Source organism: Nothobranchius furzeri, chromosome 5, assembly GCF_043380555.1.
Source record: "Nothobranchius furzeri strain GRZ-AD chromosome 5, NfurGRZ-RIMD1, whole genome shotgun sequence".
Lineage (NCBI taxonomy): Eukaryota > Metazoa > Chordata > Actinopteri > Cyprinodontiformes > Nothobranchiidae > Nothobranchius > Nothobranchius furzeri.
The window spans coordinates 56685742-56701799 of NC_091745.1; the positions used below are offsets into that span (position 1 = coordinate 56685742).

At 40.2% G+C, this 16058-nt stretch overlaps 1 protein-coding gene across 1 annotated transcript; it reads right to left on the reverse strand.

Moving 5' to 3' along the window:
- Nucleotides 1-7635: 7635 nt before the first annotated feature.
- LOC139069926 (fucolectin-like) lies at nucleotides 7636-10990 on the reverse strand. The gene is made up of 4 exons (XM_070551299.1): nucleotides 9634-10990; nucleotides 8768-8913; nucleotides 8588-8611; nucleotides 7636-8277 (listed from the first exon to the last, which is right to left on the reverse strand). Exons 1-4 carry the CDS (start codon nucleotides 9942-9944, stop codon nucleotides 7955-7957), a joined length of 804 nt encoding a protein of 267 aa, XP_070407400.1. The 5' UTR covers nucleotides 9945-10990; the 3' UTR covers nucleotides 7636-7954.
- Between the last annotated feature and the right edge of the window lie 5068 nt (nucleotides 10991-16058).

Below are 16058 nucleotides of genomic sequence, written 5' to 3' on the forward strand. Positions count from 1 at the left end.
TCTTTGCACAGTGGGATACTGACATTGGCTGTTTTATCAATATCGGATATGCAAATCTAATCTATAATCTATTTCTTAATTTCCAACACAACTAATACCAATATATGCTCCCTCCCTCCATTAAAACACAAAAACTACATCTTTTTAGGTAACTGACCTCCCATATCTCCAATCACACATAATTTAATTTTAAAAATGATCTCTGCAAAAAAATGACAATTACTTGGCCAGCTGCCAAACAAACAAAAATATCTCAAAAACTCTAACTTGAACCTTTCATATTTAGACATTTTGAGTGAGAGGAGAAATAGCTGAAGGGCTTGAGGTATAATATGTGCCATAGGCCCCCTGATCTGAATCTGAACGGTGTTTTGTTATTGGACTTTTTGAACATTGTGGTTTATTTAAACAGGATTTACTTCCCGAGTGATTCAGTTTCGAGCGAAGTCCTGAACCGGCCAATTCGGGACAAGCATCCTTGAAACATCTCTTTTGACGTACAGTCAACCTGTTTGCACGCTGCAAGCTGACACAACCAGACGGCTCCAAAAGAGCCACTTCCACTTTGGATGCAAACAAGCCTTCCGGCTACTCTTGTGACCTGGAGACATCTCGAGACTGGACGGTCGCTTTGAGGTTAATCTACGGACTTCGGTGCCATGAGGTCCACCCGACTTCTGACAGTCCGGATCTGCTGGGGGTCTCCGCCAGGGTTTGTAGACACAACAGATTGCGTCTGATGCTGTTTTATTAATAATCAACTCTCTAGTTTATAGCAGACAACAAATTATTTTACACCCAGAATTCACAATTTCTTTCAGATACAGAGATTCTGATAAACATCTAGCTTACATCACACCACCTACACATCACACTCCCTCACCGCATATATATATATATATATATATATATATATATATATATATATATATATATATATATATATATATATATATATATATATATATCATTATTCAAAGCTTGTCATGTATAATCATTAGTTTAGACAGAATAAAATTCATTTTTAACTATATACTTGATAGGGCTGGGGGTAAACGATTATTTTTAAAACGATTATTCTGACGATTATTTTATCGAATAGTCGACTATTCTAATGACTATTTAGAAAATTAATCTAATGATTATTTTTCTATTGCACAATTAACAAAAACCAGAAAATCTCAAATAAATTCCTCAAAAAATTTGATAAATTCTTACTGTAAGAGAATAAACACTACAGGCCTTCCATTTTGTATAACACTGCGTTTATTGTGTTGGTTGGTTATGTTCTGGTGACGTGTAGAACTTGGGAGTGCAGGCTGCTGCCTGAGAGGTGGTAGAAGATGGAGTGTCTCCATGCTGCTTTGTTTTGGTCACTTATGTGCGTGAGGCGAGTGGTGTTACGGGTTAAACCAAATTCAGGTGATATTTTACACTAAACCGAAAACCCACAACACTCTAAATGTAATGAATGGGAGATCTACACCACAAAAAAGATGAACTCTAAACCAAAACGTACGTAACAGCTTATCCCAACGCAAGAAGCTGTTAGCGAAGATGCTAACAGTAGCTTTACCAACATTAAGTTCAAGTTACCAAGTTTAAATAAACCAAAAACACCCAGCAGCAAACAGACCAGCATGGAGGAGAGACTGCTACCACCAAAACAGCTCTCCTCATGTCTGAAAGAAGCTCCTTAATGAAGGGAGAAGCGCTCCCGGTGATTTTCTACATCTGCGGTAGACACGAAGCAGCGCATTTGACCCCGGAAGTTGTTGTCCGTTGCCGGGAGACGAAGGGGCAAAACAGGAAAATAATCTAGTAGTGGACGGACGTTGTTCCGGGTCTTCGGTATTTGGCGGAGATGTTAGTGAAGGCGGAGAAGAGGGCGAACTAGAGGAAAAACAGGCAGATTCTTCCTCTATTTACAAACTCCTGGGGATGCAACAAGTGGGCGCGGTGCGTCGACTTCCGGATCTGACGTCGACAAATTTTTAGAATCGAGCCGTCGACTTCGTCGAGGCTTCGCTACAGCCCTAATACTTGACTCTGTCTGAATTAATACGAAGTGCGTTTATGGTCCCTGAACAAGCAATGAACCCTAAACTCTTCTGATTAACCATTCAAAGATCAATCAGGTTGATATTTCATATTTATATTCATAATTAAATTGCAGTCGTCACACTATAAAGTGTGACCGCTACAACATTCTAGAAAGAACAATTAACAAGTAAACGATTTACATTTATTTAATTAGTAAAATCTTAGGATAAGAGGAAATAGTAACCCACTTTTAGATTGAATGCTTGTACTGAAACCGTTGTCCCAGTCCTGGACATTTTTTTAACCGGGAGGTTCCCATACCACATTTCAGATTGAGTAGGAAGTCTGGCACTGTTGATTAAAGCTACAATGGCAATTTAGGAAATCAAATTAGCCCAACGCATTTTTATATGCCTCTTAACATTCTAACACAGTGTAGTTACAGTATAAATACATTATGGAGACAAAAAAAAATGACGTGGTTCTCTCGCATTTGTCTGTAAACTGTTCTGCAGGCTGTTTTGAGATGTTCTGAAGTAGAAATCAACACATTTTACATCAAATGGCAGTGAAACAACAGTAAACCACACGTGTCAGGATCAGCTGAGTGATCTTTGTGACTGTACTGGTTCATGTGGCATTAATGACAATCCTTCTATCAGCTGCCCTCTCTCTAAAATTAAAGCAAAGTTATGTCAGCAGGTGGCGCTCTTGGACAGTAGTACCTTCTGTGAGGCCGCTGCAGGCCTCAGAGATCTGCTCATCGCTCTACTGGCGTGTGTCCTCTGCATCTTGCCGGCTATGATAAGACCCAGAGATTGGGTTATAGTAAATCATCTAAGTCAACAACTGTAATCTCAGTTGGCCTTACATGCCTGGACATGTCTGTCTTTGTTTGTTCAGTCAAAAAGGCAAAGCGAACAGCCTCAAGCGGTTGGAGGAAGGGCTGGCTGTATAGGCTGACTGTGTGTGTGTGTTTGAATACAGTTTTGGCATGTATTATTGTTTAATAATTCTATATTTTAACTGGGTCGAAACTGACCCTAAAATCTCAAAGGTCACAATTCTAACCAGAGTAAAAAAGTGTTTGTTTAAATAGAAGTTCCTGAGAAAGTCAAAAAGTCTCGATGCAATAAACAAATGTTTATAGTACATGCCGACCTTAACAGCACAGGAAGGTTAAACACAAGCTAGCAGTTTGTCTGTGCCATTATTAGTTCACTTTTGAATTATTTATCTTCCAATTTAATAAAAATATTTATTTCCAAACTAAATCCACACATTTGGACTGAATTAAGTATTCACAATGTCAACCCTGTTCATACAAGTACAGGAGTGAATTGGGATGCACAAATAAACAGACTTGTAAGTTATATGTTAAATATTTTATTTGAAAGTTGGTCTCATTTAACCCTTTCACTGCCTGAAAGCTCAGTCCAGTCAGGTCTGCCTGTGTAAGTCTACAACCATAAGTAAGAGAATTGCTGAACATGTGCAGAAACAGATTTGACAGCTCTTGTTCAGACTTGTAGTTGAAAATGTTCCACACAACTTTATTTTATTTCACTTGCATGTGAGTTTTTCATATTTACCTTTACAAGTTTACATTTGTTGATGTGCAGCATTATACAGCACACACACTCACACCCATGTTTCAAGCTCACATCATGTTGCACAAACACTCTCAACAGATATTCAAGTTCCTCCATTTTGAAAAGTAACGACCTTCATGGAAGCTGAACAGGAGCAGAAGTTCTCCACTGGACACCTGGAGCCTTCATGTTGCCCAGATCTGACTTTCCTATTGATTTTAATTTCGACCATCTGGATGAACGTGTGGTTGGAAATGTTGCGATAAGGATATTAAATAAATAAAAAATGAAATAGTGCAAAGTTGTTGCTGTTCCCCTTTCAAAGTCATCAAATGTTCTGGATTACATGCAGAAGAAAATCCCTGCTGATGAACTGCTGATACGCAATTCAAGTTTCCTTTGAATTAGCACATTTTTTACTACCTGAATATTTCATTCTCAGAATCATATCTTTTTTGTTCCATTTAATTTATTTCTAGATTTATTTTATCTTGAATATATTTATTTATGCACTTATTTCACCTTTTCAAAATGATATAACTTTTTTTATGTCAGTGACAAAAATGTTTCCCTCAGAGTGGTGACTAATAAAGTATCTGTCAGTCATCAGAGAAATAAATGAAATTCAAATGGCAAAAACTACATAAACAGTTCAGCAACCTAACAGTTCTACTGAGAACGACATGCACGATGGAGGGCTGAAGGAGTGTTATTATGCTGAGGGACAACACCCCCCGCAGGAGTTGATGAAAGAAAACAAAACTAGCATGGATTCTGCAGACATTTACTTCTGTTCTCTGGTTGTTGGGATTTGGCTTCTTCCAAAAGGCAAGACTTAATTTCAGTTCATATTTCTTTCTTTTCCTAATTGACTTTTCTGTTTTTAATGTTTTAAGTGAACAAATGTTTTATTACTGACTTATATTCTACCTTTTTGTAAAAGTTTTAATATACATATTATTTAATGAACCATAAGACATGAGATTCTATAATAAACATGAAATCAATCTTATGGATATTTGGGTACTTTTAACCAGAAGATTGAAACAGAAAAAAAACAGGAACAAACAAAGGAACATTTTAAGATATTAAGCAACTTTAAGTGTGTTTCCATTTCTTTTCAATGGAGAACAAAGTATGTGCAAGATGTGAAATTAGAAATAAATTCCTTTTACCAAATAAAATATTTCTCTTGTTCAGATTCAAACAAGGTTTCTGATGGCATTCAGTGTTTCGCTTGTGAAGGAAATGACTGCACGGGACCTTTGAAGTGTGAGGGGAATGAGGACCACTGCATCAAAACTACAGGTGTGAGTCCTTCTTCCTGTGAGCTCTACACCTTCATACCTGTTAGTAACTTCAATACATGTATTCTAATTGTTACAGTGACTGCTGGAGGAGTAACGCAGACTCTGCAAGGCTGCGCATCAGTTGTGCTCTGGAGAAGTGAGTGCACAAGTTGCTCGCTTGTTTGGAGTCGACTTAATCTGCTGCCAGGGTAACTTCTGCAACGATGCCGCTGGTAGAAGTGGTGGTCTGCTGCTGTTGACGGTGCCACTCATCTGTCTCATTTTCTTTTCTTTGTGGATGTAAACATGGACATTTCTGCTCAACTCAGCTTAATTATTTATTTGTTTAATTACCTTTATGTTATGAAGATGAAAACTGCTTGAGATGTGTCATCTCATTTTCAAGTGGGTCCTCAAATTATACAACAAAATATCACAGCAGCCGATGAGAAAAAAGGCTCAAATGTTCTATCAAGCATTTTTGTGGTTTTAAATATTTTACAATTTAAAATAAAGATGTCCTGATGTCGGAATTTTCTTTCATGCCCCATAAATTATATTTAATCATACTGAGAAATGTGAGAGCAATGTTAAGCATACACTGTACTGTAGTTTGATTACTAGATCAACCAACCACAACCTCGAACCACATGTAGGGTGACCAGATGTCTGCCTTCGTGTGGAGCAGTCCACATTTTCATTACTTTTCACACATCCCACAAATTGGGACTTTATTCCAATTTCCGAATCACTGAAGTGTCCCATTTCGAGTTTTAATCTCGCATAAACTGTGCAGAAAGCTGCCCATGTGCTGTCAATCAAACTAAGAGGTGGGACTCCACACATTTCCCAGTAATTAGACAGGTTCATGCTAAAACCTAAAGGTTCTAACACAAACAAAGACACACCAAGGGGATCTGGTGTTATTTCACACACAGAATCCCATCTAATCCGAGTTGATGGGTCTCTGTCATACCTGCTCTGGCTGTGAGGCCAGGGGAGCGCGGTGTGCTTCTCTTGATGCTGATGAAACGAGCAGACCCGGTTCTCCCTCTCTCAAAGCTGTGCCCTGACCTACACACCACCAAAATGACATATGCTTATATTTAGAAATATGCTGCTGCGTTGCCCTGAATGTTTTCAGTCGAGCCCCAAATGTCTTACATTTTGTTTTCACTCATCAGCCACCGGCTTGGTGCCATTCTGTAATTCACAGCAAGGTGGGTTTGCTGCTGTGGTGACTCACACATCCCCTTTCCCTAACTTTTTGATTACTTGCTTCACAGGTGTGTTTTTACTGTTTACGTGCAGAAACTAACCAAACCCCTCCTCCATGTAACCAGGTTACTGGTATGGAAGCCTGCAGAGGCCACCATAGAGCATTTCTGCTCAGGGCACCCAAATGGCTAGTACCGGCCCTGCATAGCTAAACTCTTTTAAAGCAGATTAAAGAAATAATGAAATTATTAAATGGAATCCTTTATTACTTATTGTCAGAAGTTTAAGGAGGGAAAGCTACTCAAAAAGATATGTTATTAGATTAATCTCTAAATAAATTCTGATCTAAAGTCAGCGATGTGTTTTTTTTTCTCTCTCTGCTAATGTTTACTATAAGATTAAACCAGGTCAAATTCATTAGAAAAAAATAGCAAAAGTATGGATATTTTTTTCAATAGGATGCTGATTTTAGTGGAAAATTAATTAAAAATTAAACGGTCTAAAAATGTTAGTGGTGCCTTTTCTGCTAAAAGACCTACTAAATATACGTCTGGTATTGCACGAGTATTGAACACATACTGAATACTGCATTGATGTTGTTGTGTAATAGGATAATACCGAGGGGATGGATGACCTACGGTAGCGTTCTGTTTCACGTCTGGGATGTCTCAGTCTGCCACTGAAGGAGCTGTCCATGGTCTCCACAGCAGAGTGGAAGGGGTTTTCCAACAAGGAGGTCTTCCCCAGCATTCTCCTTTCACATGTCTCCTCAGCTGAATCCAGTGGGCAGCTCAGACCCGAGCTAGCTTTATCTAACTTGTTCAGTCTCTTCCTAACAGACCACAGAGTGGACAACAGAACCAACCAGAGTGATAATTTTAGCAGATTAACTCACAAGGACCTCAGCCTCAAGAGGTGGAGGCAGCGGTGGCCCTTTTTATACAGAGCATCTGTGTTGTTGGACCAGTTCAGTTTACTGTTGAGGTGAACACTCAGGTATTTAAAGGTATGCACCACCTCTGTCTGCCCCCTGGATATTTACTAGTGAGTGTGGAGGAGCGTTTCTCTGGAAGTCCATCTCCATTTCTTTAGTTTTACTGGTGTTCATGTGAAGGTGGTTGCGCTCACACCAGCCCACAAAATCCACGATGACTGACCTGTACTCCAGATCATTCCCCTCAGACACACAGCCTGTGATGTCTGAACCTTGAATGAGGGAAAACAACGTGGGGTTAACACAGAGAGGGGAGGACCAGAAATAAAAATGGAAAAACAGCTGCAAGTGGAGGAGGTTGTTATAATTTTTCCCATTTTGTGCAGCTAAAATAACAAAGACGTCATATAATGCCACTTTATTTATCAAGCGCATTTAAAAACTGCATGTGAGCTCAAAGCACCTCACAGGTAACAGTAGTTATACTAGGCCAACAAGCCATTACAACATAGAATAAAACCTTAAAGATAAAACAAAGGACATCCAATCAAACAATTAAAATAATCAGTGAAACCAGATGAAGGCTAATAAAACAATAAAAAGGTTAAAAACAGCATAGTGGATGAATCGGTAAAACAAATCAAATAAAAAAATACCTAAAAATTAAAATGTAAAATATAACCCAAAACTTGAAGATTTTGTTGCTAAGATGCTCGTGTTGTGTTTATATCAGCACATAAAACAAATTAGGAATAAAACTGTAAAACAGACCTGGAACTGGGAAAGTCACAAAATAATATCCAAAATGTCACTTGTGCTGTCAGGTTTGGTGGAAGAGCTTTTAAAAAACCAGGTTTAGATGCAGCGCATATAACAGCTTACTTTGCACAGATGAAATTAAAGTCTTCATAGTCCGACTTGCTAAACCAGAAATGGTCTCCTCGTGTCTCCATGGCTCCGCTCACGTCACAGTCTTCTATTTTACCCGTCTGATTCCAGCGTTTAAACCCAACAACGTTATCATCAACCCAGAACCAGAAATCCAGGGTGCAGGTGTAGTGAAGTCCCATCCACACAAAGGGACTGTGGGCCTTCTCAGCCTCCAGCTCAGCAAAGGCCTGAGTCTGTTCATCCAGGACGGAGGCCAGATCTCTGTACCGATCTCTGCAGTAGTACAGGGCCTCTTCCCAGATCATGTTAGTGGGAATCACGATCCCCAGTGAGTCGTGGAGGATGGCTGCTTATACTGAGCCAGGATTCTCTGGAGGTTTCTTCCTGTTAAAAGGGAGTTTTCCTCTCCACTGTCGCTGCATGCTTGCTTAGTATGAGGATTGCTGTATAGTCACTGACACTAGTCAGTGACTTGATGCAATTTGCTGGGTTCCTTATATAGGAAACATTATTTCTGATTGGCTTAATGAACTGTGAATTTGAATGTTTATTATGTGAAGTGCCTTGAGACGACTCTTGTCGTGATTTGGCGCTATATAAATAAACTTGAATTGAATTGAATTGAATCAGTTCAAACGGTGATTCTTGAGAGAGAAAGACAAAACTTGTTTGGATGTAAAGTTAAGATAAACGTGCAAGCAGGAGTTTAAAAGCGTTTTATTATATTGTATCAATAAGCATTACTTATTTGATCAGCTCACCTGCAGCTGAATGCACATGGCTGAGAACATCACACCTACCTACTTCTGTTCCTGTGATGTTCACTTCACACAGAACCATGTGGTGGTTGTGTGGTGTGATCACAGTGACGTAGCGCCCCAACACCGGTGTGGAAAAACTATACACGTTGTTTTTATTTAGACGGAAGCCTGTGATGTTCTGAACTCTGAGAGAGGGAAAACAAAAGCAACCTAGGGTTAACACAGAGAGGGGAGGAGCAGAAATAAAAAGGGAAATGGCAGCTGGAAGTGGTAGGTTGTTCTAGTTTTTCCATTTCATGCAGCTAAAATAACAAAGACGTCAGTTTTTGAGCAGAAAACTTGAAGATTTTGTTGCAAACTGATAAATCACACCTATACTAAGATACTGGTGTTGTGTTGTTGACTGCAGCACTAAACACACATTAGGAAATAAAACTGTAGAATAGGCCTGGAACTGGGAAAGTCGCATAATAATATCTCCTCTGGTGGAAGAGCTTTTAAAATACCAGGTTTAGATGCATTAACCCTTTGATGCATGAATTATGAAATCTTCAACCAAGATTTTTTTAACAATTTTTTCATTCATCTTTAGGTGTGAATGAAACAAATTTCAACAAATATTTTTTGTAAAATTTTATAATTTACAAATAATTTATTACATGTCCACCTCAGTGGACAGAGTGCATTTAGAACATGAAATATGATGGCTTGGCTTACTGGAGTTCAAATGGAGGGGCTCAAATGCAATAAAGTCTTCAACAGCTGTTCTTAATAGCAAAAACAAATACATATCAATTTTGAGTACCTATCCACTGTAGTGACCATTATGCATCAAAGTGTTAGTGCTTCATCTCATGGTACTCGGTCCAGAAGCTGATGGAATGGAATCAGTTTCAGGTTCTTACAGAGGGTTGTTGGTTCTGTTGTTCGGCTGAGAGAAGCCGACGTAGATCTGAGAGCCTGATATATCTGTGACGCCATTACTGCTAACTACACTGAAAATGGAGATACAGGAAATGTTGTAAACTCCCTGCAGGTCGACGCTCCACCAGGAGTTGACCTGCTGTAGAGTGTGAGAACATGTTGAAAGACTTCCATCAAAGGCTCTGTCAGAGGTGAGGTTTGCAAAGTTTGAAGACTGAGACGATTTCTTGCCATTCAGGTCCACATTTTGTGAACTGCAAACATCTGCAAAAAGAAACAAACATGGGTTCATTTCACTCCCAAAATACTTGTGAAGTACACGATCTGCTGTGGAGTATACCAAACTCAAGAAGGCTTTAAAATAAGGGTGACACAAGAATACATAGAACACTGGGGGAGGAGAACAGAGAACCTGACTACAAATAAGGCAATGTAAGAAAATGTAAAGACACGCAGGAACCGACAGACTGAGTGAGAGCAAGCTTGATTACAGAGAGGGAGGTGAAGGGAAATGAGGAGCAGGGGAGCAGAATACTGATTAGGAGCACAAATAGTTAGCAGAGGAGCTGAGGGAAACAAAAGGGACTAAACGGATCATGACAGTCCTACCTGATGTCTGCTGGGCTTCACTGAGCCTCCCTATAAAATACCAGAGAAATACTCACATTTTTCTTTTCCACATTTTATTCTTCACTTTTTACCAAACATCTCATTACATTTTTTTACTTTTTCTTCATCCTAATTAAACTTGTATAAGTTGTACCATTACTATGATCTGTAGTGATTTAAAGCTCAGATGAACCAGACTAGAAGAACATATGAATAAAATGAGCCACTAACCAATCAAACAGATGAATAACAGACTCCGCAGCATCTTTGGAGAAAACAAACCCAGTTATATGAGATCACCTGTTCTAAATAAACAAATAAACTCAAGTCAGAAATAAAGCTTTGAATAAAAACATCCTCTATGATTAAAAAAGTCAGTTCAGGTTCGAATAACTTGACTCACCCTGGCCTGATGTTCTTCTCTCCACTCTGATGTCCAGATCATCTCCTCTCTCACACCTAAACCTTTCATTAAGTATCTCCTTTTAAGACCGGCTTTATGAAAATGATCTCCCGTCACATCCTGGTTTACATTTACAGCTTTCTTTTTAGGATGCAAGGAAAGATTTTGCATTTTTTTTTTACTGGGTATACTTGGATGCTATTCTTGTTGCACAAATGTCCCAACAAAAAACAAAAACTTTCTCCTCTTGGTTCAAATTTAAGTAGAAGATTTTCATCAGCTTCTCAGTTCTCCAGCTTGCCCAGAGACAGCTGGAGACAGGCGCCGGCACCCCTGCGACCCTGCGAGGATAAGCGAGTAAAGAAAATGAATGCATGGATATATTAACTAACCCCTATACAAACTGGAAAATGAATAACAGTAAATGCCATCCAGAAGACCGAACAATACACAACAGCTTAGAAAATAAATAGTGATCAATAAAAACTGGAGTAATTCTGTTACCTGTACATACATAATTGGACTATTACAGGAAAATAGTATTTACTGACTGATGTGTGTCAGCACCACTCTACCACTACTCCATCCTGTCCTATTCATCATCGGAGACAAGCAGCAGAAATTTGGTTCTGTACTTCTTCCCTTGTGTCTCCTGTGAGACACACAGAGGCTCCTGACCAACATTATCTGGCCTTCAAACGCTTGATGCTGCACTCTGGAAGCAGTGGACAGAGAAATCTTCAACCTGAAAACTACATTTTTCAGTGTGAAATTACAATGTGTCATTCATCCATACACACACATTCACACACTGTTGTTGATGAGCTACATGGCAGCCACAGCTACCCTGGAGCACACTGATGGAGGTGAGACTGCCCAGCACAGGTGCCATCTGTCCCTCTGACCACCTCCAGAGGGGAAGGGGGGTTAAGTGTCTTGCCCAAGGACACAACAGCAGGACTGGGAGCCAAAAACAACCCTCTGATTGCTGGAGAACCCACTCTACCTTTTGAGCTACTGCTGCCCCAGAGATCATTGGAGTCATTTAAAGTTTTGCTGCATAAAGGAGAAGGATGTCTAGGTAATTGTCAGCTTCAGTGGGTATTATGTATCTTAATTACCTTTATAAATATTTATTTATGAGACAGGTGTAAATATTAATTATGAAATGTTGATATACCTGTTGCAGTCGTGGCTGTAGTCACGAGGTCTGAAGTTGTCTTAACAGGGTTTCATGTTTTAATAACAGAGGTATTCACTCTCAGTATGCAAAATGCTCTTCATAATTAATTATTGGTGAACAAACAGGGATGGCATAATCTCTGAAATATGCAGTTCCTTGTGATTCGCTCTCTCACCCTCAGATCCAAAAAAATAACAGTTCTGTTACACTTATGTAGCGTCATGAAGAGACTGCTTTTCCACCTAAAGGTCATCTCCTTGATATTGCTCAAGGCCTGTGATGCCTCGGCATCTAGACTGTTTAACTAGCTATTTGCCTCCCCCTACAGCTCAAGAGAAGACAAAACCTCTTAAATTAAGAACTCTTAGAATCAGAAGAACTATTAAATAAATAATTAAATAACGTCTGTTAGTCCAAATAATGATGTGAAGCAATGTTCAATCAATCTGTGAAATGAAAATATTAATTACTTGATATTGTAATCCTATTATAGTATTTTAATAAGTAATATAACTTTTAAACTACACACTAGACTGATTACACGTAATGTTAAGTCACATGACACATTCCTTTTGTCTCATCCAATCAGAGCTTTCGTTCTGACGTATGGCGTGGCTTTGTGTGTGTTTACACCATCCCCTTTTGTTGTCAAATCCTAATTCGACCATAAATCAAAACATCTGGATTATAAAACAGACTCCCACGTCACCCTTAACTCAGTTCAACGTTCTAGAGTTGCGAGCCGGCCACTCGTAACTTTTTAACCACAAAGAACCTAACGACAAGCTGGAAAATAAACCTGTTGCAAGCTCCACCTGAAGCAACGCTCCTTCAGAGTAAAATCTGAACTCACTGACCCTTCAGGGTCCCGCTGACGCTGTCAACCACCTGCCGCTTACCTGGGGGCATTCCAAGACTAATCTGTCGTACCGTACGCTGTTTCATCGGCTTCGGTACCAAATGGGGGTCTGAGGACCTGGCGTTCTGGATCTACACAGTCTCCGTCAAGGGTATGTAGATGGCAAGATAGCGTCTGAATGTGGTTTTTGAAACTCCGAATGTAGTTTAGAGCAAAACATTCGCTCCCACACAGAACTAACGCTTCTCCGAAAACGAGTTCTAATAACATTCCATCACACCACCATCTTGCCTCATTCACAACTAGATCCATTCATCACACAGAGTGTTAAGAGTTAGTTAGCCTTGTTTTAATTTGTTTAGAAATAAATCTTCTTAAACTTTTAAACTTGGTCTCTATCTCTCTTTGACTCTTGGTTAACACGAAGTGTTTTCTAATCCCTGCAATAAAAAGTTCCGATCTTCTGGTTAAAGTAATATTCCAAGATCCATCAGATTGATATTTCATAATTACATGGAATCTCACATTTTATGGTTCATACATAAGACGTAACTATTGAATCATTACACTGATTATAACAGGGGAGCATAAAGCCACACAGCGCCATCTGGTGGGGCCTGGCCCCACTGGCCCCAAATGCAGAGACACCACTGCTGCCAGAACCATCTGTCTATCTTTTGTAATGCTGCTCTTCTCTGGGACCTGCACTCATTAGGATCATCAATTCAATTCAATTCAAAAATACTTTATTAATCCCAGAGGGAAATTGATTGCTGTAGCAGCTCAGAATAATAATAATAATCAAGTCATCAAAGAGTTATTGTATATTACAATGGCTGTTGGCAGGAAGGATCTCCAGTAGCGGTCAGTGTTGCAGCGAAACTGAAGAAGCCTCTGACTGAAGACACTCTTCCGTTGTCGGACAGTCTTGTGAAGAGAATGCTCAGGGTTGTCCATCATTTGATCATGCTCACCTGTGCCTGACCTGATTATCTCCACCTGCTCCCCTCACTGTTTAACCCCTCCAACTCCCTGTCTTCTCTGCCAGATTATCTTGTGTGCTTCTCTGCTACAGATATCCAGCCATCTAACCAAGACCAAGTTCATGCCCCCGTCTTCTGTTCTGACCAAGTTTATGCCCCTGACCTTGCCTCTTGCTCTACCCTTCCTGGATCCTGTTTGCCTCTCTGCCTCACGGATACCTGACCTGTTTTCTGGATATTGACCACCAATACCTGCCTAATCCAGCTGCAAGTATTCATATCTCTGCCTCCTTGTGTATGACCCCTTGCCTGCCTTGAGTGTTTCAAGCAAATTCTGGATCTCGCCCCCTGTGAGCATTTTTGCCTTGGCTCTCCTCCCTCCACTTCCCACATGGAAAGAAACCCTCACCCCATGCTACCCGAGCTAGCTTTATCTAACTTGTTCAGTCTCTTCCTAACAGACCACAGAGTGGACAACAGAACCAACCAGAGTGATAATTTTAGCAGATTAACTCACAAGGACCTCAGCCTCAAGAGGTGGAGGCAGCGGTGGCCCTTTTTATACAGAGCATCTGTGTTGTTGGACCAGTTCAGTTTACTGTTGAGGTGAACACTCAGGTATTTAAAGGTATGCACCACCTCTGTCTGCCCCCTGGATATTTACTGGTGAGTGTGGAGGAGCGTTTCTCTGGAAGTCCATCTCCATTTCTTTAGTTTTACTGGTGTTCATGTGAAGGTGGTTGCACTCACACCAGCCCACAAAATCCATGATGACTGACCTGTACTCCAGATCATTCCCCTCAGACACACAGCCTGTGATGTCTGAACCTTGAATGAGGGAAAACCATATGGGGTTACAGTTTTTTTCGATTGCTAAAACTCAAAAAGCAAAAATGAGGCACACTTTTCACAACCTCTACTTCTGTTCCCAATCGCTTGACTCAATTCATCACTACTTAAGATTTCCTTATCATATTAGAACTCTGATTTTCCTCCTTTACACTCTGATGTCAGTTTCACATTACCTTGCTATCAAAACACAACACACAATTTTCAGGTTTACACAAACTTCTCACATAAATTCTCAAAGCTTCAATCAACAACACACAAATATTCAAATCTCTAAACTTTCGGGTCTGGCGAGCAATATACAATCAGGGACTGCAGCATAAAAGTAAGTTTCCACAAGGCTACCCAGGTGCATGAGTGGTTTCAGGACCACCCACGGTTTTCCATTTTATACCTTCCACCTTATTCCCCCTTCCTCAATCCCCCTGAGGAGTTTTTCTCAGCCTGGAGGTGGAAGGCGTACGAAAGGAATCCACAGAGCCAGGTCCCACTGCTTCAAGCCATGGAGGAGGCTTGTAGAGATGTGGCCTTTGAGGCCTGTCAGGGCTTCATGAGGCACTCGAGGCGGTACTTCCAGCGCTGTTTGGACCAGGAGGACATCGCCTGTGATGTTGATGAGGCCCTCTGGCCAGACAGAGACCGGCGGCATGATGCCCCATGATTATGCTGGGAGGGGGGGGGGGGGGGGGGGGGGGACGACTTTAAAAATAAAATGTTTTGTCTCAAAATTTGTGTGATGTCTAATGTTTGTCTCAGAGAAAAGTGGGCACTATCATGCATTCAGTGTGTAATTCATTGTGTTCCATTTAGACAATTGTGTTTTCAGTTCTCTCTCTCTCTCTCTCTCGCTCTCTCTCTCTCTCTCTCTCTCTCTCTCTCTCTCTCTCTCTCTCTCTCTCTCTCTCTCTCTCTCTCTGCCTGCAGCTCTTCTTTCATCCCAAGCAACCATCCTCAGTTCAATTCAATAAAACATCTTTTACCGCTTATCCTGTGTTGTGTGGCTGAATTTCTGGGTCTTGCCAGTGGATCATTACATCTTCATACCATTTTTGTACAGCAGCATGGATGCAGTTTTGTTTTCTTAACCTGGATCCATGACAGTCTGGTGTTAACATTAGCTTAGACCAGTTTGAGCCGGTTTTGAAATCAGAAGTTTGTAAAAAGCTCACCTGACCTTCTAAAGTCAGCTTATGGCATTTGTTCTAAAACCAGACTTTACAACACATAACCAGTCTGGACCTGATGTGAATGAGAAAAGGATCAAAACAGACAAATATTATTCATGAATCTCATGACAGTAATCACCTAGTCTGGTTGTCAAAAACTCTTAGTCAGGCTCTCTAAAAATGGTCTCATTGTGTCTCCGCTCATGCAGTCTTCTGTTCTGTCCTTCTGTACCATGACCATACAAAACTTCTCATTAAAACATTTAAATGTGTTTTTTATACGTCAACATTTTCTTTTTAGATTCTCATTTAATTTGTTAGATGAGATATTGTAGATTACATGTAGATGGCTTT

What these genes read in the sequence shown, in the direction of transcription:
- LOC139069926 (XM_070551299.1), bottom strand. Translation starts at nt 9,944, where the DNA reads ATGAACCCATGTTTGTTTCTTTTTGCAGATGTTTGCAGTTCACAAAAT. An exon ending in AACAGAACCAACAACCCTCT is followed by an intron (nt 8,914 to 9,633) that starts GTAAGAACCTGA and finishes TCCCTCTCTCAG; the next exon opens with AGTTCAGAACATCACAGGCT. An exon ending in CATCACAGGAACAGAAGTAG is followed by an intron (nt 8,612 to 8,767) that starts GTAGGTGTGATG and finishes TTCTCTCTCAAG; the next exon opens with AATCACCGTTTGAACTGATT.